Source organism: Sander vitreus, chromosome 18, assembly GCF_031162955.1.
Source record: "Sander vitreus isolate 19-12246 chromosome 18, sanVit1, whole genome shotgun sequence".
NCBI lineage: Eukaryota > Metazoa > Chordata > Actinopteri > Perciformes > Percidae > Sander > Sander vitreus.
In genome coordinates, this window is record NC_135872.1 from 3,666,576 (window position 1) to 3,692,172 (window position 25,597).

General features: G+C 41.9%; 3 protein-coding genes and 4 non-coding genes across 8 annotated transcripts in view; 1 reads left to right on the forward strand and 6 right to left on the reverse strand.

Annotated features, from left to right (window-relative positions):
- Window positions 1-6,309, reverse strand: part of LOC144532989 (connector enhancer of kinase suppressor of ras 3-like) — a 59,007-nt gene extending 52,698 nt beyond the window's left edge. Inside the window, exon 1 of the mRNA XM_078273984.1 lies at window positions 6,100-6,309. Within this exon, the coding sequence (XP_078130110.1) occupies window positions 6,100-6,151 (52 nt within the window). The 5' untranslated portion in view covers window positions 6,152-6,309. The remainder of the gene's footprint in view (window positions 1-6,099) is intronic.
- A 2,636-nt stretch (window positions 6,310-8,945) lies between these two features.
- Window positions 8,946-25,597, reverse strand: part of rps7 (ribosomal protein S7) — a 355,408-nt gene continuing 338,756 nt past the window's right edge. The window contains exons 1-7 of one of the 2 annotated variants that reach the window (XM_078273954.1): window positions 16,708-16,777; window positions 16,091-16,176; window positions 15,320-15,391; window positions 14,537-14,680; window positions 13,386-13,450; window positions 10,421-10,571; window positions 8,946-9,056 (exon numbers count right to left, since the gene is read on the reverse strand). In XM_078273954.1, the coding sequence (XP_078130080.1) occupies window positions 8,979-9,056; window positions 10,421-10,571; window positions 13,386-13,450; window positions 14,537-14,680; window positions 15,320-15,391; window positions 16,091-16,165 (585 nt within the window). In that variant the 5' untranslated portion in view covers window positions 16,166-16,176; window positions 16,708-16,777 and the 3' untranslated portion in view covers window positions 8,946-8,978. Of the gene's footprint in view, window positions 9,057-10,420; window positions 10,572-13,385; window positions 13,451-14,536; window positions 14,681-15,319; window positions 15,392-16,090; window positions 16,177-16,707; window positions 16,778-25,597 lie in introns of those variants that run through there. The other variant, XM_078273955.1, reaches the window with a different exon arrangement.
- On the reverse strand, window positions 9,439-9,658 carry LOC144533909 (small nucleolar RNA SNORA73 family). Its single transcript, XR_013503494.1, has one exon. It is a non-coding gene; the product is annotated as a small nucleolar RNA SNORA73 family (small nucleolar RNA).
- On the reverse strand, window positions 12,110-12,329 carry LOC144533896 (small nucleolar RNA SNORA73 family). Its single transcript, XR_013503481.1, has one exon. It is a non-coding gene; the product is annotated as a small nucleolar RNA SNORA73 family (small nucleolar RNA).
- Window positions 13,831-14,050, reverse strand: LOC144533894 (small nucleolar RNA SNORA73 family). The gene has a single exon (XR_013503479.1). It is a non-coding gene; the product is annotated as a small nucleolar RNA SNORA73 family (small nucleolar RNA).
- On the reverse strand, window positions 14,949-15,168 carry LOC144533895 (small nucleolar RNA SNORA73 family). Its single transcript, XR_013503480.1, has one exon. It is a non-coding gene; the product is annotated as a small nucleolar RNA SNORA73 family (small nucleolar RNA).
- Window positions 16,828-22,306, forward strand: rnaseh1 (ribonuclease H1). The gene is made up of 8 exons (XM_078273953.1): window positions 16,828-17,393; window positions 18,081-18,205; window positions 18,744-18,923; window positions 19,670-19,769; window positions 20,230-20,288; window positions 20,391-20,471; window positions 20,611-20,735; window positions 22,175-22,306. Exons 1-8 carry the CDS (start codon window positions 17,260-17,262, stop codon window positions 22,256-22,258), a joined length of 888 nt encoding a protein of 295 aa, XP_078130079.1. The 5' UTR covers window positions 16,828-17,259; the 3' UTR covers window positions 22,259-22,306.

The following is a 25,597-nucleotide window of genomic DNA, read 5'->3' on the forward strand; positions in this document are numbered from 1 at the left end:
TCTCGTCTTACAGGATGACACGCTGCAGATGTGGATTCATTCCAGCTGAAGAGTTAAAAACAGCACACAGGTGCATACAGGAGACGAGGCTACGCGTTCTATTGGTTTGCTGATATGTTAGAAGACAACGGCAGCAATCTCAAAACACAAAGGACTAGTGGCCGGTTAGCTCAGTTGGTAGAGCAGGCACACATATGTAGAGGTTTATTCCTCGATGCAGAAGGTCCAGGGTTTGAGTCCGACCTGTTGACGGTTTTCCTGCATGTCTCCCCCCCTCCCCCCTTTCGTGTCTGGGAAATGCCCATGGAAAAATCTTTGACAAAAACACAAAGGATTATGGGTAGCAGAAGATGCACGCAGTTCATGATGGTTAGAATTAGGGCTGTCGCCTGTCGTTATGTAATGTTGAGATGTGTGACTGCACCTGCCAGAAGGGCAGAGTATGTGGACTTGTCTGAACACGCAGAGCTCCATCTCTGAGCTGTATGTGTTTACCTCGGAGCTCCAGCTGTCTGATCGGGTTCGCTCCACGAACTCAGACAATAAAAACGGTTACCCAGAGACTGACTGACCTGACAGCTACGTACGGACTAAAATGTCTCTCAAACATTGAAAACTGTATCCAAAGCTGCACTGAAAGCTCTGTGGGATATGTAAGCCGGCGTAGTGTCCAGTATTGCATACTGTAATATTTTACTGGAAATTGTATGCAATGTGCATACTATTGGTTTCATACTAAAGGTTTCTGACATACTAAAACATCTCACATACTGATTAAGCTACTAAATAGCATGTTAGTGCTATTTGTATAGTGATATTTTGTTAGTTACACACCTCCAACTCAAATTGGCACCAGCCTTAAAAATCTTTCAAATGATACCCAACATTAACTGTAAATTATTAATATCTGAGTCCCATGTGAGATTTATCAAGCTTAAGATTGAAGACATATTAAAGGTCCTATGACATGCTGCTTTTTGGATGCTTTTATATAGGCCTTAGTGGTCCCCTAATACTGTATCTGAAGCCTCTTTTATATAGACCTTAGTGGTCCCCTAATACTGTATCTGAAGTCTCTTTTATATAGACCTTAGTGGTCCCCTAATACTGTATCTGAAGTCTCTTTTATATAGACCTTAGTGGTCCCCCTAATACTGTATCTGAAGTCTCTTTTATATAGACCTTAGTGGTCCCCTAATACTGTATCTGAAGTCTCTTTTATATAGGCCTTAGTGGTCCCCTAATACTGTATCTGAAGTCTCTTTTATATAGACCTTAGTGGTCCCCCTAATACTGTATCTGAAGTCTCTTTTATATAGGCCTTAGTGGTCCCCTAATACTGTATCTGAAGTCTCTTTTATATAGGCCTTAGTGGTCCCCTTAATACTGTATCTGAAGTCTCTTTTATATAGACCTTAGTGGTCCCCTAATACTGTATCTGAAGTCTCTTTTATATAGGCCTTAGTGGTCCCCTAATACTGTATCTGAAGTCTCTTTTATATAGGCCTTAGTGGTCCCCTAATACTGTATCTGAAGTCTCTTTTATATAGGCCTTACAAAAAACAATTCTTATAGCCTACATCTTCTCTAACACTTTCCATAATTAGGGGTATTCTGGATAATTACACATTCTTCAGTCACCGTACATGAAAATGTCCTGTACTGGCAAAATTATGAACTTGACCCATATTCCCCGACTTTCCCCAAATGATTCATGGAATTCCCTGATTCCTTCTGCTGGGATACACCTCCAGCTGCTATGATATTCCAGGATTATTCCAGGAATTTGGATGAAGCGTTTGTGGTCAGGCGGAACAGCTGTGGGAACCGACTCCAGATTTAACAGGAGGGCCTTTAACCATAAGGACTGCTCCTCCCAACAAAAGAACCTGTTGCTTGAGTCATACAATGTACACACACAGAGAGAGAGAGAGAGAGAGAGAGAGAGAGAGAGAGAGAGAGAGAGAGAGAGAGAGAGAGAGAGAAGTCTGCGCTGTACTTACACTAAACAAATTCAAGACTCTAAATGCAACCTGAAGTCTGCTCATCACTTTACTGATCAATCAGTGTTTCCTCTATGTTGATTTTACCACGGCGGTCCGCCATGGTCAAATTACTGCCGCCACGGTATCAGAAATAGGGCAGACGCACAACAGGGTTTCCGCTATGTACATGTAGCAGCGGCGCACCGCATCTGCAGAGCCGTCTGCTCTACTGAACTCAAGCGAACTGTGATCCGCTCTCTCTCCCCTTTCGGGTGAGAAACTGGAACAGTGACAGGACGTCATCACTCGCAAAGTCATGGCAACCAAATAAACAACAGGGCGAGTACTACTTGTCGCTCAATCTTAGGCGAAGTGACAAACAGCTCTCACAGGTCCCGTGAAATATGACCACTACAGTTTACTGGAAAATAGCGTTGTGGTCCCTCTCCCTTTGACTTCCCGCTACAGCAGACGCTGTATTGCTCCGACACGCTGTATTAACGTTACTGTGTGTAAAATGAGCGGTGACAGGTTTGACTGGTTTCAGGTAAGGGCGCCCTACGGTACCGTCTATTTGCTGGACGGTTTCAAGGTAGCGGCCGGTAGCTAACATTAGCAGATAAGCCCCGTTGACAGCGACGTTATTGTTCATATTTTGGCACAATGTTTCTGACCGTAGTAGTGGTCATAGTGACTGAAAGTGTGATGTGAGATGCTAAAAAGAAACTACACGCTGTTTTCAGGTAACGTTACTGGAAAAAAAATTAAAAAAAAATAAAAAAATAAATTCTAAAAAAGGAAACACTGGATCAATATGAAGTTATTTGATCCAAAGTGTGTTTCTCAGGCTGCAGAAAACAACTTCCACTTTCACTCAACCACAACAGCAAAGTAAGGCGGTCCTCGTCTCGGCTGCAGAAATCCTTAGTCGACCAACGCTCGTGTTGTCGACTAATCGATTAATTGATTTAATCGACACATCTGTAAAAGTTTTTACACAAAGAATCAGGCAAAAGTACCACTTTAAATCTTGTTTTTACAACAGATGTGCTCAGAAGTTAAGTCTTACAGCAGGATTTTAAAAAACGACTAAAGAAATCTTTTAAAGGCCAAAACAAGAGAGGGCAAAAAATACAGCAAAGTGCACATTTCTAACATTGCAGAATCTAAAATGAATGCAGCTGTTGGATACCAAACTGTGGTGAGAAAATTCACCGTTTAAAATATAAGTCTGGTGATATTCTATATTTTTTTTATGTTTTTGAGAGAGTGACAGGACACACGCAGAGAGAACAAGTCTAACGGAGTCCTCCCGCTCCTGTTACATGACCCCTCTGTGTGTGTGCCTGTGTCTGTTTGTCACTCTTTTCACGCAGAACAAAAGTCTGATAGTCAGATGTGGTTAAATGCCGGCGTTGCCACAATAAAGTGCCACGGTGACCTTTTGACCCCTCCACACAAAAAGGAGGCCGACCTTTATCGAGAGCTGCTATTGTCTGGCTCTTTATAGACTGCCGGCGACACTCGGCTCTGCATTGTCTGCGCTGCTACATGACGTGCGTATTGGTATGTGTGTTTGTGCTGTCGGAGGACAAGCCGGGCTGAATGGACACTCACTTTCTCACAATAGTAAATTCAACTCGTACAGAAGACTGGATGAAGCTACAGAGACGAGAAACTTCGATTGAGATATTTGGCGTTTAAAAAAGAAAACACTTTTTTCTGACTTGAGTCATTTGAAAAAGTTGCCCGTGATGCCTGAGCGACTGGAACATTAACTCTCCTGTTGTTCTCGGGTCAAATCTCACACATGTAGAGAAGAATTGATAATAGAAAGTGACAAAAACATCGGTAAAAGTGATAAAAACATCAGTAAAAGTGACAAAAACATCGGAAAAAGTGACAAAAAATCCCAAAAAAGTGACAAAAAATCGGAAAAAAGTGACAAAAAAATCCCAAAAAAGTGACAAAAACATCGGTAAAAGTGACCAAAAAAAATTTGAAAAAAGTGACAAAAACATCGGAAAAAGTGACAAAAAATTAGAAAAAAGTGATAAAAACATCAGTAAAAGTGACAAAAACATCGGAAAAAGTGACAAAAAATCCGGAAAAAAAGTGACAAAAAATCCCAAAAAAGTGAAAAATTATTGACAGAACCTTCGAAAAAAATGACAAAAGTCTCGAAAAAGACGACCAAGACGTTGGAATTATTTTTACATTTCGACCCAGAAAAACAAAAAGTTGCACGGTCGGCGGGGAAGACAACACAAGGGTTAAAGCAATATATTTTAAATATCTAACTTTAAATTTAATGAGTTTATACATATCTCATATATAACTTAGGGAAACTCTGGTATTTCTCCCAGGTAATCCAGTCCATAACGGGAATGGTAAACCCTGTGCATGTGTCTTATAAACAATGCAGTGATTATGAGCTGTTATTTTCAATTTTTTTTTACTTTCAAGGCTGCAAAAATGCAAACAATTATGAACAGAGACTCAAACTGTGGCTTCAAACTCCGCAACAGACACCATTTTCCTCCTGCTGCTGCTGCTTGTTCAAACTCCTGGTAGTAGAAACAAACAGGTTTTTAATCAGACCTCCAGGTTCATCAAGATGGGCCTGAGAGACATTTTATTGTCGATCTGTTAACTGGTCGGGCCAGTTTATCGTGTAATGACACACTGGAACTGTAACGAAAACGAATACTTGGCTCATTGCTGTCAGTAAATCCCATCCAGCTGCCACTCAACAACCAGAAATATGACAGTCAGTAAAAAAAAGGTAAACAAGGTTAACACGACTGTATGCATTGAGCCTAAAAACTAAAAAAACATATACACTATACCATAAAACAGTTTATTGTAAATACATTTGTTTTATCTGTGATTAAAGTTGTGGCTGAGAAACTACTTTAAAACTGTAAACTAAACAGCAGTGAGGCCTGGAACAATTATTAAATAATAATTGTCTAATCACAATTCACGTTTCTTTGCGTGTCCTTTGAATTGCTAACAAGGTCCTAAGAGGTATGTTGATGGTAGTTTTTAGTTTTATGTTCATTTAAGACAAAATGACAATGTGTTATGATAATAAAGAGGTGTGGTTTACTTCATAGGCTGTGTATTTGTACGGTAGCCCTGAGAGGCCACAACACGCAACATTAAGAAAACGTACGCAAATTGACCACAACACGCAACATTAAGAAAACGCACGCAAATACACCACAACATGTAACATTAAGAAAATGCATGCAAACAGACCACAACACGAAACATAAAGAAAACACACACAAATAGACCACAACATGCAACATAAAGAAAACACACACAAATAGACCACAACACACAACATTAAGAAAACACACACAAATAGACCACAACATAAAGAAAACACACACAAATAGACCACAACACACAACATAAGAAAACACACACAAATAGACCACAACACACAACATAAAGAAAACACACACAAATAGACCACAACACACAACATAAAGAAAACACACACAAATAGACCACAACACACAACATTAAGAAAACACACACAAATAGACCACAACACACAACATTAAGAAAACACACACAAATAAGCCACAACACACAACATAAAGAAAACACACACAAATAGACCACAACACACAACATAAAGAAAACACACACAAATAGACCACAACACACAACATAAAGAAAACACACACAAATAGACCACAACAAGACTTTATTTGTGTGCGTTTTCTTAATGTTGCGTGTTGTGGCCTCTCAGGGCCACCATATATTTGTGATATTAGCTACATTATCTGGGTCATGACAGTGGTATAACCAAACGATATATTCTGGGATGCATTCAAAACTGTAATTTGTTAGCAAAAGTAATACATAAAGAAATATTTTTTGAATTTGACTGAAAGAGAAAACAATTATAGTGTCAACTGCAATTGTTTCAGAGACAATTAATTGTTTAATTGCAGAATTTGCAATTGTTACAGCTCTACTGAAAGTGTTGAATTAGCCGTCATAAAAGCTAACGGCTACAGCAGGACCGTTAGCTAGTCTCCCCCAACAGTGACCCATCAGATAGACGTTAGGTCGCACTATTTGGCAGTCTTACCTCGGATCCAGTCCACCACTTGTTGCGGGGTCCACTTGCTCACAGCCTCCATTTCTCCAACCGGCTTTTCTCCGGGATTTAATTTATCGCTCGCTTCACCAGAATTACCGAATGAAACCGTTAGTCGGACATGATTAACGGAGGGGTTCCCGTTACGGCACAGAGACAGACGCAGCAGCAACAGTCCAACGCTCCGCCGCCAACTGACTGAGCTAGTGGACTGGACAAAGTTTACAGTCATAGCACAACACATGCGCGTGGGGCGGGTGTCGGTTTACCAAGGTTTAACCCCGCCCATCTATGCCGTATCCTCCAATCCCATAAGAGAATATAAATGCTGCCTTCGGGTGTTGTGGGAACAACAGAACATTAATGATACATTAGATTTAAAAGATTAGATTTTTTTTTTTTAAATCTTCATTTCTTGCAAACAGAACAAGGTATAATTTTCTAGAAATACACAATACAAGCAAAGTACCCTTACATGTTCTCTCCACATACATTGTGCAAATATAAAACTCCTAAAAGTGAGAACACACTGAGCAAAAACACAAAAACATACATTAATATCAGTTTTAACACTAGGGGGGGATAAAGATCAATGTAAAAATGCTTTTTGTTTAATGGAGTGTTGAATTGAATGAATGTATTATTTACCTAAAAGAAATTGCTGAAATGTGTCACAGTGTGTGTTAATGTTGCCTTCAGGAGCTGTGGGAACAACAGAATATTAGCAATACATTAGATATAAATGCGATGTTACCTTACAAAATGCTGCCGCAATTGGTCACATTGTGTGTGTATGTACACTTATAGATCATGTGGTGTGTGTGTGTTTTTTTTTTACATAAAAGCAAGTAAAATATAAACGGACAGCATCGTTTAAAAAAATGAGGCCCTTTAATTTGTATATAATGCGAGAAGTTGCTGTTTTCATTGGATAAAAACAAACAAAGCACAATGTTGGAACTGGATATAAATGTACAGACACGTGTCATTTTTGCAAGACAGAGCAAATTAGCATAGTCGTTATGACTTAAAATATGTTTTAGTGCATGCAAAGATAGAGATAAACTGTGGAACAAAGCCTTCACGTGGCAGATTATCACATTAAAAATGCCTCCTCCAGCCTCTAATCACAACTTTTCATCTTGTCATGTGTGCTGGGTGTTGGCTAGTTTAGCTTTTTTTAGGGTCTGCAGACGTTTCCCATGGGAAGAGCACTTCAGGCCTTAAACTGTGCTGAGAAGAAAAAAAACATCAACTGGAAGATATTGCATTATTCATTGTCCTAAGTTTAAAAAGTGTACATAACCTACAGAACGCACACAAATTAAAAAGTTTTGGCCTAAAAGTGGATCTAGGAACATGTTGCACTTTGTAGTTTGGCTTATTTAAAGCTAGTCTCGCACTGCCAGACCCTCCTCCACAGCGCTGCGGAGGAGAGTCCACACAGCATTCCAGGATGATAGAGAAATGTGCTCTGGTTTATTGGCATTTCTTTAAGCCAATCACAATCATTTTAGGCGGTGCTAAGCACCGCACGGAGCCACGGTGCCACGGTGCCTCTGCAAAATAGCCTCTGGAAGGAACTTGTTTTGGTGGAACGTGTGTACGTTCAAAAGTAGTTTTAGTCGTGCAACAGAAAACTCAGATTGGACAGATAGTCTAGCTAGCTGTCTGGATTTACCCTGCAGAGATCTGAGGAGCAGTTAACCATAGTCCTCACAAATCAACCAGAGTTTAGAACACCAACACAAAGAAAGAGGAAGGTTACAGATATCCAGCAGCAATGGGGCAATCCCGGAAGTGGAACGTCGTGGATATAGACTACAGTGCAACTGATCTTCAACCTCCAAAATATAATCAGTTCATCCTTGAGTCGGAGTGGATGTTTGTATCAAATTTGAAGAAAAAAAAAAAAAAAAAAAAAGGGAAAAAAAAAACCCTTTTGTCTGACAGCACTTGAATGTAGCATCATGAAAAGCTGATGTGGGCGGGTCTCCTGCTCTATTCTTCGATAAAAGCAAAGGCTCCTTTCAATCGTTACTTGTACTTTAGCATTTTCTGCTACTTTATATTTCTACTCCGCTACAATTCAGAGGTAAATATTGGACTTTTAGTGCACATTTACTTTAAAGCTTTAGTTATAGGGCTCTTGAGGTAAAAACCCCTTTTACCAGATGGATTAAGGACTAAAATGTTACATTCATAAACTTGTTTTAGAAATAGGACAGTGAAGGAATTTTCTTTCCTCCCACGTATGGACATTTCCACACACACAGAGGACCTTGAAGGCGTCAGTAAACCTTTTCATAGCTGTAACAATCGAAGATTGTCACTTCACTTCACACCACATCCCCCAATCTACATTTGGGTCAGTTTCACTGTCCCACATGACAGATCAATATTTTAACTTACACAAAAGAAAAATCTTTTAAATGTCAAAAGTTTAAAAGTCTGAACGAGAATTAACCACCTGATGCTGAAATGATCAAAGCACACCATAATACAGCGGCTATCTTTGTCTGTGGTGGGAAAAGGTCTCAAGCTTGGCCCAAGGGTGGGCCCGGAGGAAACCCAAATCTTACTTTAGTCCACGACTTGATCACGCCAACTGTTAAGATTCATTTCTGTGCAGTGAATTTATTTTCAGCCGGTGTTTGAAGCCCCCAACATAGTCTTCCAGCAGCGCTGCCTGGAAGGCACTAGGATTAGGTAATGTTAGGTCTAGGTGCCTTGAAGTCGATGTTGAGGGCTTAGAACACCATCAAGCTTTTCAGCCTCGCTCTTCCTCACAAGACTTTCTGCAAAAAGTTTTTAAAAAAAACAACCTCCAACAACCGTGACAGTAAACAAATTTATTTTGTCATCTGCATTTACAGCTGGAATTCAGGGAATTCAAACACAACGTCTTTGCCTGTGAGTTTCTTGTAGACACCAGTGAAAGTCTCTACCTGAAAGACAACAAAAAGGGACATTCATGTCAATATATATATGAAATACAGATTATTCTGACAATTCCTGATGTGTACAATAAAATGTCAAATGACCACGGCCCAGATCCATGTTTTTACTTCGAAAGCACACAGATGGTATTGAAAATCTAATGATAATCAGGAATATGTTCTCATTTAAGAAGCTGAAAGCAGCAAAGTTCTCTCACAAAAGGACAATGTAGATTTTCTTTAGGACTAGTGGACCTACATCAGCATTAACTCACAACACTGAGTGACAAAAAGACAGCATATCAACAGTTATCTATCCTTCAGCAGCAGCTCTCAGACGTCAACATGGTTTAGTTCACTGACAGCGAGGTGAAGATAGTTTGAGTCAAAATAATGTGCCCTGCATGGTTTAGCCCCCCAGTAATGGCCCCAAGGGACTCTGGGAGGATGTAGGAATATGCAGGACGCCCGTCCTCACCGGCCAGCAGCCGGGGACAGAGCTTTCTCTCCGACATTGTGGAACGGGACTGTACGTCTCGGCTCGAGAGCTACGCTCCCATACGCCACCAGGACAGAGCCAGGAGAGCAACCTCGCTGGATATCCATGTCGGATAACAACTGCGCGCTTCAGATTGGCCGGTGACTGCTTTCAAAAACAAGGTCCATGGTTCAAGATTTGATCACTCGTGGTTAATACATCAGTGTTTAATTGACACTATTATTGCACGTCACTACCAAACCCTGATCACGTTTACAGGTGATACGATTAGCCTTTAAAATCGATAAGCCAACCTGAAAACTCTTGTTCTTCAAGTTGTTTACAATCAACCCCCCACCGATGTGACAATAACTCACAATAAGACTCTTACAGGGTTTCTGCAGGTTTCAAAAAGTCTAATTTAAGACCTATATCACAACATAAAAGTACAACAAAATGCAGAGTCACAAAGGACTTGCAAAGTAAATAAATTAAAATGGAATCAAAGCGACAGTAATGATCTGTACATATACAGCTGATTATATTTGGACTAGTGAAAGAAAGAACTACAACACCACAGAACAAAACATTTCAACGAGCATTAGAGATAGCGTTGCATGAACGTAGGGAAATGAAGACCTGTTTAAAATGATTTAAGAACTAGAACACAATACTTTAAGGCCTAACATTTTCATTTTGAAATTCTAGACAAACATCTTTGGTATTTGGAACACTGGTCGGGGAAAACGTCACATTAGGCATCTTTCACCATTTCCTGATGTTTTACAGACCAAATATCGATATAATTGAGAAACTGATCAGATGACGTGATCGCTGCAGCCCTGCCGGTGTTACTGGAACACAGCCATCTTCAGCTGTTTTTAAATCCACTCACTTTGTGTTCCACGTTGTTCTGCTGCGCCTTGTCGAGATGGACCTTGATGAGCCGGCTGCAGTCCATCTTGACTCTGATCCTCTTACCAACGATCTCGCTGGGGAACACCAGGTCCTCCAAGATGGCGTCGTGGACCGCGGTTAGAGTACGGCTGGGGGAGGAATCCACAAGAGAAATCACATTTAATACCCGACATTAACGCAGCACCAACTAAAGGCTAAAGGGGCCTGTGCTTACAACTAAAAAGGTTCTTGCAGAGTTCACCAAGTCAAATTTAAGACTTTAAAACATGAACATTTAAGACCTTTATCACATTAAAAAAAAGGAAATGCAGAGTCAAAGTTAACTGCTTTGTTGCACACAAAAAAAATGAAAAAAAGCTTTAAGCTCAAAGTTTTGAATTCAGTTTTTCAAGTCAATATCTCTAAACTCACACTTCCCCAAAGCTGAAGAATAAAATCGGTTTTCTATCACTGGTACAATCTGAAAGACTCACACCAATAACATGAAGAATGATTGGCTGCAATACGAGTGTACTCTGACTCTTTCCTACATCTCAGTTCTAGTACATCATCTATTCATGTATGTCATCACCGTACCACTTTCACATATCCATCGACGTACTTAAACCTCACTTTGAGCCGACTTTGAAGTGCCTACTTAATCTGTACCTTTGTAGCTTATTGTACTCTGTTTTCTTGTACTATACTGAATGTAAAACTGTATGCTGTCTTGTAGGCTTACGCTTTTCTTGGCCAGGTCACCGTTCAACGGCCTACCTGGTTAAATAAAAAAAAAATAAGCTGGTGGAACATTTGTACGTTTAAAAGTTGTTATCCCAACACCAAGGAAGCCCAGGGCATATCCGTCCTAAATGGGGGAAATCCAGGTGAATTTCTGGCGACAACGGAGCAATCCCAGAAGTGGAACGTTGTGAATATAGACCATTTACAACACGCTTTCCATTTCATGATGATAGTAAATATAAACAAACGTGCATTCAGGTTTCTAATGGCGCTTTTTCATCACATGGTACCTGCTCAACTCTCCTTTTTTGGTTCTCCATTACAAAAAAAAAGTACCTGGTACCTGCTAACAGGTACTTTTAGTACCACCTCAGTCGAGGTTCCAAGCGAGCTGAGCCGATACCAAAAGGTGACGTGAAAGCGACAGATGGGGATGTCCTGAACAAACCCGCCATTTTTAAATAGTTCAGCCAGCTGTTTTTGTTGCTGCCTCCAGCTTCATTTGAAGCTAAATGTGTCTTCTGGCAACACCACCACACCTTCCACGTTATGTGTGCGTGTGTCGCGTTAGGTCACGGCAGTTTACTGCGGCGCCGCTTGTTTTACAGTTCTGCGGAGGCTCCAGGCAGAGCTTTCGCCATAGCCTACGTACACACGCCGGCTCGACGCACAAGTATAAACATCAGGCCACTTACATAGGCTACGGCGAAAGCTCTGCGTGGAGCCTCCGCAGAACTGTAAAACAAGCTCAAGTGGCCTGATGTTTATACTTGTGCGCTGGTGTGTGTCGAGCCGGCATATGAAACGACCAGCCGCGCTGAGGCGGTACTAAAATCTGCAACGGAAAACGGACGCACAGTGTGTCGAGTCGAGGCGAATAGAGTCGAGCAGGTACCATGTAATGGAAAAACGCCATAAGTCATGATAAATCTTATAAATCAGATACTGTGCCCTGCATGGTTTAGCCCCCCAGTAATGGCCCCAAGGGACTCTGGGAGGATGTAGGAATATGCAGGACGCCCGTCCTCACCGGCCAGCAGCCGGGGACAGAGCTTTCTCTCCGACATTGTGGAACGGGACTGTACGTCTCGGCTCGAGAGCTACGCTCCCATACGCCACCAGGACAGAGCCAGGAGAGCAACCTCGCTGGATATCCATGTCGGATCAAAACCAGTCAACACACAAGACTCATTTCTCATCGTCGCCATGTATCCTTTGTGTAGTAGGTCTGTTTTCATTTGTGCCAGATAACTTTTTGCCATTTTTTCATTGTGAGTAAATAAAAACATCAAATTTGCAGAGCCAGGAGAGCAACCTCGCTGGATATCCATGTCGGATGTTACACTTTACATGATCATGACTACCTGACTCATTTTGTCTATTGATGATCAGTTTCAGCACTAGAACCAAGAACGAACAGCAACTTTAAGATGCAGAAAACAGGTTTAAACTTAATTCGCTTACAGGAACTACCGTTTTAATGGCCAGAATAGATTTTAATATTTGTCTAAAAACATTGGAAATGAGCCACCACAGTGTTTAACAGGTAGGCCTGAGTGATATTGACAGTCGTTTGAGCCGCAGCAGTCCAACACCCGAATGATACTCGGTTTACCATCACAGATGGGGACTTAAACCAGCAAATAAATCACATTTGAGAAGATGGAACCAGTGAATGTTTGGCATAAAAACATCTTAAATTAAAAAAGGACAATTCCGGCGCAAAACGAACCTAAGTGTGGTGATATTTTGAGCCTTTTTAGTGGTACAAAATAGCGATTAGTTTTTACTTTCCCTGTGCCCTGAATACTAGCGTTGTAAGCTAATCAGCGGTCCGCGCTAGCTCCTTTCAAGCTACAAACACATTCGATTAGCATGAAAACATGTCCCAGAGAACGACAGAGTGGGTACACATCTGTTATTAACCCCTAGGTTCATTTTGCGCCGGAATGGTCCTTTAAGTCATATGACTTTTGTCGATCATCAATTTAGTTATAAAATCACAACAGCGACGATAGCCTAAAAATGTGATTACAACATCCTATCAGACAACCCGTGTGTTCATTTCACTCAGGAGGGGCTCCTGAAACATAGCAGTAAAGACCAGGGAAAAAGAGAATATCAATGAAAATCTAAAACATTATCCTGACAAAAATCCCAAACAAACTGGCGATTCTTGCGATGCTCCAACAACGAGAAAAGAACCGTTTTCTCCTCACCTCCTGGGACGCTTCTGCTTATTCTTTGTGCGGCTTTTCCTGGTGGGTTTGGGAAGAATTCTCCTCTGAAAAAAGCAACCGTCTCATTAATTTCCAATCAGGATTCACAAACACGTAAACAGTTTTACGGTCCAATAATTCATGAGCAAAAATGATTCAGGGTCAGACTGATATTCTGGGTTATACTGGATATAACCTGCCGATAGTCATGTTCCTCCTAGTTTTACTCGACAGCTTCAGTGTCGAAAACTTGCTTCTTTCTGCATTAAAAACATTTCAATAGAAAATGTCAGTTTCAGACACTTTCGTCATCACCATGGATAGAATTTTGGAGACACAGAAAAGTGATACTTTTATAAAACATGGCCAAATGACAAACTATTAAACTTTAACAATAACCAATCTGTCTATAAACACCCATATCAGTCAAACCCTGATGTCAAAATAATGTGCCCTGCATGGTTTAGCCCCCCAGTAATGGCCCCAAGGGACTCTGGGAGGATGTAGGAATATGCAGGACGCCCGTCCTCACCGACCAGCAGCCGGGGACAGAGCTTTCTCTCCGACATTGTGGAACGGGACTGTACGTCTCGGCTCGAGAGCTACGCTCCCATACGCCACCAGGACAGAGCCAGGAGAGCAACCTCGCTGGATATCCATGTCGGATCAAAACCAGTCAACACACAAGACTCATTTCTCATCGTCGCCATGTATCCTTTGTGTAGTAGGTCTGTTTTCATTTGTGCCAGATAACTTTTTGCCATTTTTCATTGTGAGTAAATAAAAACATCAAATTTGCACGTGGCGAGAATCCACGAATCTCCAAAATATCGACTTCAGAAACTAAGTTTTAGTGCCAATGCATTTGAGATACTTCTGGACATTTTTAAACATGAGGTAGGACAAGTTCCTCAATACTCAAAAGGAAACTTGCACAAGTCAGCATGACAGCCCCCCCCAAAATCAATCTCAAATCCAGAGATGGTTCAGATTTTCTGAAATGAGTTGGTGCAACACACAAAGAACTTGTTTTACTATTCAAATATGTAGTGAAGCTGTAGTAGACCCTAGAGAAAGAGCTCCAGTACGGACACAGCGCCCACTCCAGTTATAAAAAGGGCAATGTCCCCTGCAGACATCGTCATCCTCACCTGTGCAATGAAGACCACGTGCTTTCCGCTGAACTTCTTCTCCAGCTCCCTCACCAGACGCACCTGAATCTTCTGGAAGGACTTCAGCTGAGGAACGGGAACAAAGATGATGATGGCTTTCCTGCTGCCACCAACCTCGATTTCCTAAAAATAAAAAATAAAACCCAGAACAAAAAAAGACTTACTTTGACATAATGGAAGACACGCTGGAGGCATCCCTCCTTTGTAAACATGAAGCAAATGTCAGTGAATGTTCATCTGCTTAAGTTTGACTTCTCTAAGAAAAAACTATTCGAAATATAGTCCTAAATGTATAGATTTCATGACTTTTAAAGCTACTTTGGAAGACCATTTAAGATCATTGCAAAGAAATGTTACCATGCGTACAAATCATACATGTCCTGATGTCAAATAATGTGCCCTGCATGGTTTAGCCCCCCAGTAATGGCCCCAAGGGACTCTGGGAGGATGTAGGAATATGCAGGACGCCCGTCCTCACCGACCAGCAGCCGGGGACAGAGCTTTCTCTCCGACATTGTGGAACGGGACTGTACGTCTCGGCTCGAGAGCTACGCTCCCATACGCCACCAGGACAGAGCCAGGAGAGCAACCTCGCTGGATATCCATGTCGGATCAAAACCAGTCATTCAAGAGACACCCACATTTAATAAAGTGCGACCAGCAGCATAAAACAGCACTGCAGTGGTTGAGATTTCTTAGCTCTTTATGATCTTCAAAAACTAATACAACGTAGAGAGAAGAGATGGATGAGTGTCCTCCTACCTTTGCTGCAGTGATGTTCAGCTCTCTCAGCTGAGCCTTCAGGTCGGAGTTCATCTCCAGCTCGAGCAGAGCCTGCAGGGAGACGAGTCAAATCAGCATGGAATAGTTGTATTTATGCAACACTCCCCGATATAGGTACATGCACGGCAACTGATCTAATTAAGACTAAGATTACATTCAGTTCATTTTTCAGGTTACATGTGACAGCAAAACCTGATTCCTTCTTATAACACTGATATACAGTGGATTTCATCTGATATTGTATATTTTCCTATCCAGAAGATACATTTGTGTACATTTTACAGTTTGTCTCCAGCAAGCCACATCTGACCCTTTGAAAACTTCAGTTGTTGGACTTAAAGTAAGTTTCTGTAACACTTTGATTATCACATTTTAAACTGCATACTGATTTAAGATTTGTGTAAAGTAAGCAGAATACCAGTTATGTGGCATTTAGTGTTCCAGGCTGACTCTACCATGCCTGATCATACAAATCAATGTGGTTCCAACTTTGAAAAGGATTTATTTAAGAGAACCTCTGGATTCTCAATGTACCATGAACAATGATCGTTTAGCATGAGCAGTCACTCTTCACTAACTCACATGCAGCTTGATATAAATTGCAGTTAAGTAAACATGCTTAAATGACCTAAAACCTTGTCTTCTTCCATGGGAGGTGAACAGTCTCACTCTTCACTAACTCATATGCAGCTTGGCGAACTACAATCGAGTAAACAGATGATTAAATGATCTGAAACCTTGTCTTCTTACCTGGGAGATCCCAGACTCAAACTCGTCTGGCTTTTCGCCATTAGGCTTCACTATTTTGGCGCTGGTACTGAACATGGCCTTTGTGTCTGAAAGAGAAATAAAAGACACGTGGGGTTACATATACAGATTGCATTGTATCTATATCTTAACACACTTGACCTGACATGTATCCTGGAGGAGCTCTATTAAGCCAGCATGTACATTGGCTAGGCTAAACGGCTAAATGCTAAGCGGGAGCAGGTTGCTAAGTCGCAAGGATAGCCAATATATGGAACCGTTTGGGGCAAAATGTATTACCGCAAGACAAAACACATCCACACTACACATACGAGTTCTATGTATTAGTCTCCTTGCTTCTCTGGTATAAGTTAGCTGCTATCTGAACACATGCACGGCCTGCTAACTAACGTTACTCCCTGATACGAGAACACTATTCATAGGAGCTTCTCTACTACGCTTTATTTTGTCATATAAAACAGCCATCCGCCGCCACAAACCACATTATCTAACGTATCATAGCCTTACGATGTATACGGTAGGTATACACAAGAATTAAACAACATTAAAGCACATTTTAGTATAGAAAAGCTAGTCCTGTGAAAAGTGGCACGACTAACCTCTGTCAACGACGGCCAAGGAAGAGGCCGGAACATCGCGAGAGTTGTATTAATCCAATGAGGGCGTCCCATCATGATATCGCGAGAGTTGTCGAAGTCCACGCTCGGCATGATAAAAACATCGCGAGAGTATGCTGAGACCTGGTGTCTGTCAACCGTTGTCAACATTACTTTCTACTTTCTTGGTCTTTTCTTTGTTGCTGCACTTTTCAGAATTTTCAGACATTTAACTTAGGTCTTTGAAGACTAGGCTACAGCAGAGGTTATACTGTTGTCATATTGATTATTAGGAGTACTTTTTTTTCTAGCGTTTGTGTGTGTGTTTTTTGTGATTCAGAGCAAGCAATCTAGCTAATAACGCGATTAGCTAGTATTGGCATCCTTTTACCGTTAACGTTAGCTACGTGCTGTTGAATTTGACCCACATTTTCTTTACCGTTATATAGCGAAACGCACATTGACCAGTCGGATTTGATTATATTTTATTGTGTTTTGAGTTAACGTCACGATGCTAGCCACTTCCGTTTCACGGCAGTTTCTTGGTAGACAGTGATGTTAAGACTGACTGGTCTTTTCAGAGCAGTAACGTTACGCAGAACCGTCTGCAGCACCGCCGACGACATGGCGAAGGGCAAGTTCTTCTACGCTGTCAAGAAAGGCTTCAAACCTGGGGTGTACAGTTCATGGTGAGACTGTTTACATGTTACTGTCAGAACATATGTCTGTAAGAAAACCAAAGTCATTGGGCCATCGAAGTGCATTTTCTTGAGAGAGAGCACGCCAAATCCCATTCATATATTCAGGGTTGTAATGCCTCCTTGATGTTCGGCTAAACAAGACACCAGCTAAAACATACTTTTTAACGTTTTTTGTAACCACAGCAATCCACTCTTCAATTCGGCTAAGAAGCAGTGCACGATATTTTACTGATATTTCATTTTCTCCATCAAAACCTGATCGAAACACACACCCAGTGGTGGGCGGTGCTGGGCAGCGTTAACCACACATATTTTAAACTATATGCCAAATTTATCAAAAGACCCTAATTATTTTTAAGGGTGTTAATATGTGTCTGATATGCTGCTGAAAAATAAGGAGATGTAAAATTACCAAATTATTATTTGAGGTTTGGTCCACCAAACTTGATTAGATGTTGTATTGGAAGATAAGTATTAGAAAACAAAGAGCTGTGTAACTGCACTGGGATCACATCACAATATCCGTGCTAATTAATGTTCAGCTCTGCATCTGACAGAGAAACTGTCAAGTAGAGAATATATAAGGTTTGGGAAGATTTGGGGAAATTTGCACAATTTCTGGAATTGTTGATCATTAGTTTCCTCCTTATTTATTTACTTTTTACTGTGGTTTAGGGATGAATGTAAGAGCCAGGTGGACAAATTTCCAGCCGCCTCTTTCAAGAAGTTTGCATCAGAGAAAGATGCCTGGGCGTTCTTCAGAGGAGCCGATCCTTCTGCAGTACGAGAAGTGAATAAAGGTAAACTGGTCCAGACAAATATGAGGCTTTTCTTCTTTTCTGCACAATCCGTAAAAAGCTAAATAATCCTGTCGAGGCTTGATCAGGGGCTGATCTAAGCACGCCCCGTCGACACAAAAAAATGTAATTTTGATCCCAGAAGCAAGCGAATCCATCAAAGGTCCCCCTTAAGCTCTGATCCTGGACTGTACATTGAGTATCACGGTCCTGCATTCACATGTTTTTTTTTTGTTACTTATGTCAATTTACACCTGCTCGACGTAATTCTTTCCCACCCAGTTTATAGGTCGCTAAGATTTTCTACTATCTGGCAAGTCTGCACTTTAAACATTCTTCTCCTAAAAACACATTTTATGAGCAGATCTGTGACTGAAATGTCCACGTTCTGAGAGATAGCCATGCAGGACCTTGTTACAGTGTATGTGTTTCTGGATTAGGGCTAAATACATTCATACAATCACTAAAATGGCACTTAGCAAATCATTTCTTTAAGTTGCCAAGAATGAAAGAGAGAGAATTTGTGGTTTTCGGCTTTCAGTGGCTCAGTGTGTGGAGTCGGCCGTCGCTCCGCTTCCTAAAAGAGGCCCGGAGCCTCTGGAGTACATCCCTCTTGGTAAGAAGAGATGTCACTCAGACGAGGACGTGGAGTCCCCTCCCAAACGAGTCAAACAGTCAGAAAGCTCGTCTTCAGAAAGCACAGACGGATTCACATACATGGGTAAGATGCTCAAACGTCTGCAGACATAAGAACAATGTGAATGTTGCAGCGTTTTTACTCAGTTCTTCGTCGAACTTGCATTAAAGGAACACGCCGACTTATTGGGACTTTGTCTTATTCCCCGTATCCCCCAGAGTTAGATAAGTCCAGACATACCCTTCTCATCTCCTTGCGTGTTGTAACTGTCTGACGGCTCCACCGTTAGCCTAGCTTAGCACAGATCCTGGAGGTAACTGGCTCCATCTAGCCTACTGCTCCCAATAAGTGACAAAATAACACCAACATGTTCCTATTTACATGTTGTGATTTGTATAGTCACAGCGTGTACAAATAACAAGGTCACATGAGACACAGCCATCTGATGGCTGTGTATCATGTGACCTTGTTATTTGTACACGCTGTGACTATACAAATCACAACATGTAAATAGGAACCTCCAGGATCTGTGCTAAGCTAGGTTAGCGGTGGGTGCGTCAGACAGAGTTTCGACACGCACGGAGATGAGAAGGGTATGGACTTATCTAACTCTGGGGGATACGGTGAATAAGACAAAGTCCCAATAAGTCGGCGTGTTCCTTTTTAAAATGTATAGGGATTTTTTTGATTAAAATCGTAGGTAGATGATCTGTAAACTGATTCTTTTAGTTTCTAGTCAACACATACTGTTAAAAGTTCAAATGGAGGAAATAGGGAGATTCACTAAAACTCACTTCAGTGTCACTCAGAGCTGTTGTCCCTCTGTCCAGGTAATGCTGTGGTCGTTTACACGGACGGTTGCTGCTCCAACAACGGACAGAAAGGCGCCCGAGCGGGAATCGGAGTGTACTGGGGTTGCAACCACCCACTGTAAGAAAACACACACACACGTGCAAGTGCCTGGCACTATCTTTGTGGGGACCCGTCATTGACATAATGCATTCCCTAGCCCCTTACCCTAACCTTAACCATCACAACTAAATGCCTAACCTTAACCCTTACCCTCACCCTAACCATAACCTCATTCTAACCCTAATCCTAAAACCAAGTCTTAACCCTCAAACAGCCCTTTAAACTTGTGCGGTCCAGCATTTTGGCCCCACAAAGCTGTCAGGACCCCACAAGTATGCTGGACATCCCCTTTTTTTTGGACCCCACGATTATAGTTAAACAAGAACACACACACACACACACACACACACACACACACACACACACACACACACACACACACACTACAAGTCACATTTTAGCTTCTAAACTGTATAAAATAACCAAAATGAAGAAATTAATACATTCACTTGTCACATTTATTGCTGCTTTCCTGCAGAAATGTCGCAGAGCGGCTTCACGGAAGACAAACCAACCAGCGTGCAGAAATACAGGCATGTACCGAATTTCTGGAAACATTTTAGTTGTCATACACCAACAAGGATACAACAGTGTGTTTTTTAAATGTCTCTTGGCTGTTTGTTTGTGTGAACCAGGCAGCCTGCAGAGCGCTGGAACTAGCCAAAGAGAACAACATAAAGAAGCTGGTTCTCTACACTGACAGCAAGTTCACAATCAACGGTGAGTCCGAATAAGAAAACCGCGCTTTCTGAACATGAAACCTGCCGGGTTTAACTCTGTCCAGGACTCTTAGTTCCACATGTAATAGTAGACGTTGGGTGAGTTGGGTGTGCAGTGTGTGGCGTGTGTTTTGCTGCAGGTGTGACCAGCTGGGTGAAGAACTGGAAGCTGAACGGCTGGCGGCTGAAATCCGGAGGCGAGATCACAAACAAAGACGACTTTGTGAAGCTGGACCGACTGAACGCAGAGCTGGAGGTGGTCTGGGTAAATATCGGCCTGCGTCACATCACCGTACAGACGGGTCACTTCACCCTGAACACAGTCCCTTGCTTTCTTGCATTTAGTTCCAGACTGAGTCTAGTTGTTGTTACTTTCTTAAAATCAGATTTAGAGCAGTGTTTCTTAAATGGGGCGATGTGTCCCCCTAGGGGTACTTTGGAGGACTGCAGGTGTGTGTATGTGACATTTTTTGCAAAATGTTTTTCAGTTACAAGGCTTGTTTTGACCTATTCTTGCCTTTTTGTTACGTACTTTTTCCTACTGTCTTTTTTGTCTCTTTTTCAAAGATTTATTTTCTGCTTTTTTTTTTCAAAGTTTTCTTGTGGTTTATTTTTTCTAAGCATTAAACAATATTTAAGTGCCAAGTCAGATACATCATTGGTGCTGACCCTCTAGGACGGGGGGGGGGGGGGGGCTCAAACTCAGGTTCACGAAGGGCCAAACTGGAAAATAAGAATCGCATCAAGGGCCAGACATGTAGAGTTTATGTTTTTATTTTATTGAATAAGTAAAATATCTTTTGTATTATTGCATGTCGCTATTTGTCGTCATTTGTGTAGCTTATTTTCAAATTGTTTTTTGTTTTTTTTACTTTTTACAACTTTTTTGTGGCTTTCTCCGTTTGTCACTTTTTCCCGTCATTTGTCGCTCTTTTCAAAGTTTTTATTACTTCTTTTACACTTTTTGTTTTTTACTTTTGTCAACATTAAGCCCTTCAAAAGTCAGCAAAAAAGCTCCTACGCCATCATGGAGTTTAGTTTACATTTTAAAAAGCAGGCTACCACACAGCCGACTCCCAACGAGTCCCATCTTCTTGGTTTGGCACGTAACTAGGTGAGCCAAATAGCCTGGGTAAACCCTGGCGGACTTCCTGCAAATTAAAGATTTGCTCTGTAAGTCCGTCTGGCCGAGAGCCCATTCAAGCCCATTTCCAATGTCCCCAAAATCGAGGCACCAATCACAACCGTTGAGGCGGGCTTTACACGATGACGATAGCGCAGCGACGGCGAGCAGCTTTTTGTTTACATTCAACATGGAGGCCACCGAAGCGCAGCGACCCGTTGATGCCGCTGTCGCTGCTACGTCACCCAGATCGGTCTGATTGGTTGAAAGACTATCCAGTTGCGCCCAGAGGCATTTGAGCGGCGTCCGTTGGTGACGCCCCTTTGGAAATGGGCTGCCAATGAACCTTTCCCAGACCCACTCTCAGTTACAACTGGTGGTGTCAACCAGGCTACGAGCCAAATGTATTGTGAACCTAAATGGATATGCGGTCCGGATACAAAATGTAAGGGGCCGGCGGGGTCTGACACGTGCTCCAGGATGGAGACAGAGCTGGAAAAAGAAACCTGGAGTTTATAACAACCAAATGACTTTACCGGTCAGAAAATGATTGTCTCCTCTCTTTCCTCATCTTCCTCCAGATGCATATTCCAGGTCACGCCGGCTACAGAGGCAACGAGGAGGCCGACAGACTGTCGAGAGAAGGAGCAGTGAAGCCTTTATAGCAGCGGCGGCGGCAGCATGCAGACAGAGACGATTACAGTTCGAGAGATCTGCTTTGATACAGAGGGTTGTTTGTGGCTGAACTGAAACTGGAAGAGGGAAGTCTTGAGGTTATTTTTTCTGTTTAAATGTTAATTTTAATTATGTTTTTTTTAGCTCTGAATAAAGTTTCCGCTACAACCGGCTGATTTTGTATTTTGTGACGCGGCGTGAAATCAAATCGATCAGCATGAGGTTTCCTCTGACGATTGTTTAGTTTTTTTTTTTCTTTTGAGGAAAGAAGATGAAGACGAGGAAGACAGTAAAGGAGAGTAGGGATGAAAGAGATGGGCAAAACGGATGAGAAAAGCAGCATTAGAGGTGAGGAGTAGGGAGGGAGAGAGGAGGAAGACTTACTTAGTCCTCTTTGCCCCCTTGGGAGCATAGGGCGTCCACATGGATCTCTACCTCACTCTCTGCGCTAAGGTCTTTACTTCTTGCCAGGAGGTCCCCGTCTTGGACAGTTCATCAAGCGTGGACCGCCTCTAGTTAGATTTAGGGCTCCCAATTTTCCTCTTGCCTTGGCGATTTATAGTCTAGAGCTTGTCTTGATGTTTCCTCGAATCCTTCCTAAGTGTATGACCGATCCATCCCCACTTTCTGGATTTGATTTCAATGTGGATTTGCGCCTGGTTCATGCGTCTCTACATATGATATCTTGTTGGGCCACCAAAATCCTCACAAGGACAAGACAAGGAGACTAGAATGCTCAAAAAGAGAAGAACCCAAGTTTGATTAGAAATGCAGAAATGATTCAGTCTTGTTGTAAAACAAAGTGTCCAGCAGGAGGAGCTCTAGGTCCCAGTTTAATCCCAGACAAAGGAGATTTATTTTTTTCAGGGTCTGTTTGAATACTCTTTGACACGTTTGATGCATATTGTTTCATACACATCACTGCTTTGGGAATATAGTTTTTCAAAGTACATTTAATAAAGTTTAGTACCATGCAACTCAGTTGAGAGTGAAGGCGTATGAAACCCAGATCACAAAATTAAAATGGGAGATGTCTGCTCCCAGTCTGACTATAAACCAGCAAACATGATCACATTAAGTTGTTCTATATGGCCTGCTCATACATGCATTTAATATGTCATCTGTAATGGAGGTCTTTATTTATTTCAAACTGGGAAATATGTCTGAGAATATTCCAACCAACCTAAGTTTTGTTCATTCTTTCACTTTTAGGATCTTTAAACAAATAGATTTTTTTTTTAAAACTGGATAAATATAGTATTCTTACTGCACTGACAGATATTCACACTTGTTTTTATGATGCAATTGTGTATAGAAATGTCAAAGGTTTTGTAGATTGAGCTAAGTTTATAAAGTAGTTAACGTTTGCTTAACCTCACAAGCTCAACCAACTGTAACTGTAAAAAGTTACACATTGTTGCATAGATAATAATCTTATAATATAGTAAATATACGTAAAATACAAATTCATCGAAACAAGCAAGCATGAGTAATGAGTATTAGCGTTGATACTTTAAGTGCTCATATTGTGCTTTTTGGCTTTTCCCCTTTCCTTTATTGTGTTATATATCTTTTTTGTGCACGTTATATGTTTACAAAGTGAAAAAGCCCAAAGTCCACCCCAAAGGGACTTACCATCTCCAACAGAAAACACTGTTCACAAACTGCTCCAAACAGCTCTATTGTAGTCCAGCCTTTACTTCAGAGACAAACGTGGTCACTTTGGAACACACGTTATAATGCTCGCCTAGCTGCTAGCATGGCACGCCCTCATACTCTGCTTCTGACTGGCTAGTAGTCCTTACCTAGGTACTGTCAGGGCACGCCCTCATACTCTGCTTCTGACTGGCTAGTAGTCCTTACCTAGGTACTGTCGGGGCACGCCCTCATACTCTGCTTCTGACTGGCTAGCAGTCCTTACCTAGGTACTGTCAGGGCACGCCTCATACTCTGCTTCTGACTGGCTAGTAGTCCTTACCTAGGTACTGTCAGGGCACGCCCTCATACTCTGCTTCTGACTGGCTAGTAGTCCTTACCTAGGTACTGTCAGGGCACGCCCTCATACTCTGCTTCTGACTGGCTAGTAGTCCTTACCTAGGTACTGTCAGGGCACGCCCTCATACTCTGCTTCTGACTGGCTAGTAGTCCTTACCTAGGTACTGAGCATGTGCGACTCCCAACAAAGATGGAACAGAAGTGAGATGTCTCACTCTGTAGCTGAAACAGAGAGCTCAACACACAGGGTGAAAAGAGGAGCTGCAGCAATGTGCAGTACAACAAATATATGGTGTTTTTTGAAAGTTAAACCATGTAAACCTATTCTGATATAACCTCTAAATACAATTATGAATCTGAAAATGAGCTTAATATGAGCACTTTAAAGTAGGGCTGTGCAACTAATAGAATTCCGATCGTGATTTTGGCTCCTAACGATCACAAAAACAATGTAATCGAGATAAAGGATCATTTTGAACATTACATTTGCAAGTAAACTCTTATTTTGTTTTGTGTTCTGAAGGGGAACTCAAGCAGTTCAAATTAAGGGGAATTTCACAGTTCAAGGTGTTTTTACCGTTTCATCTTTCCAAAAGTCAATCAGTATTGTGTTAATTAATCGAGATTTCAATATGGACCCAGATAGTGATTATGATCCCCCCCTTCCGTGCAGTTGCTAGTAACCAAGGAGGACACGGAGGATTAAAAAAACATGATGGACTCTTCAGAAGAGGTCATTATCTTCACTCGAATTTCTGCGCCGGAAAGTCACCGGACGCCACAATCTTCTGAACATAGTCATACTGAGAAATCCAGAGGGAGTTGTGTGGAGCTGATGGTCTTAATCAGCTTTGTAGCAACTCATTTGGTAATGACTTGAATGTAACGGACGTTCATTAATATCAAAAAGTGACGCGCTAAAGCTTTAAGTATCCGAGTACGTATTCCACCCATGCTTCTCGTCTCCCTCCCTCCAGCAGACCTACCATACGTGTTCGTAAAACATAATCAGCTTTGTTTCTGCTGATGGAAACAGAGAGAACGAGAAATTTGACTCACCCCTCCTCCCTCGCTCCCTTCCTTCTCCTACTCCGTTCTCCTGTGGCTGGTCTATTGGTCGGTGTCAGTGTTGGAAACGGCAGGATGGAGGCTTGGGGTTCCTTGCTCTGACCCCGACCGCTGCCTAGCGGCGAGCGTGGGGTGCCACAACCCCGCCAGAGGCAGCCCAGTCTGAGAAAGAGCCTCTCGGAGGTCAAAGGTCGCCCTGCAGCAGCTTCACCTCCCAGCTGGCCGAGCCTCGTTAGCACTCCTCCTCAGCACACACACACACACAC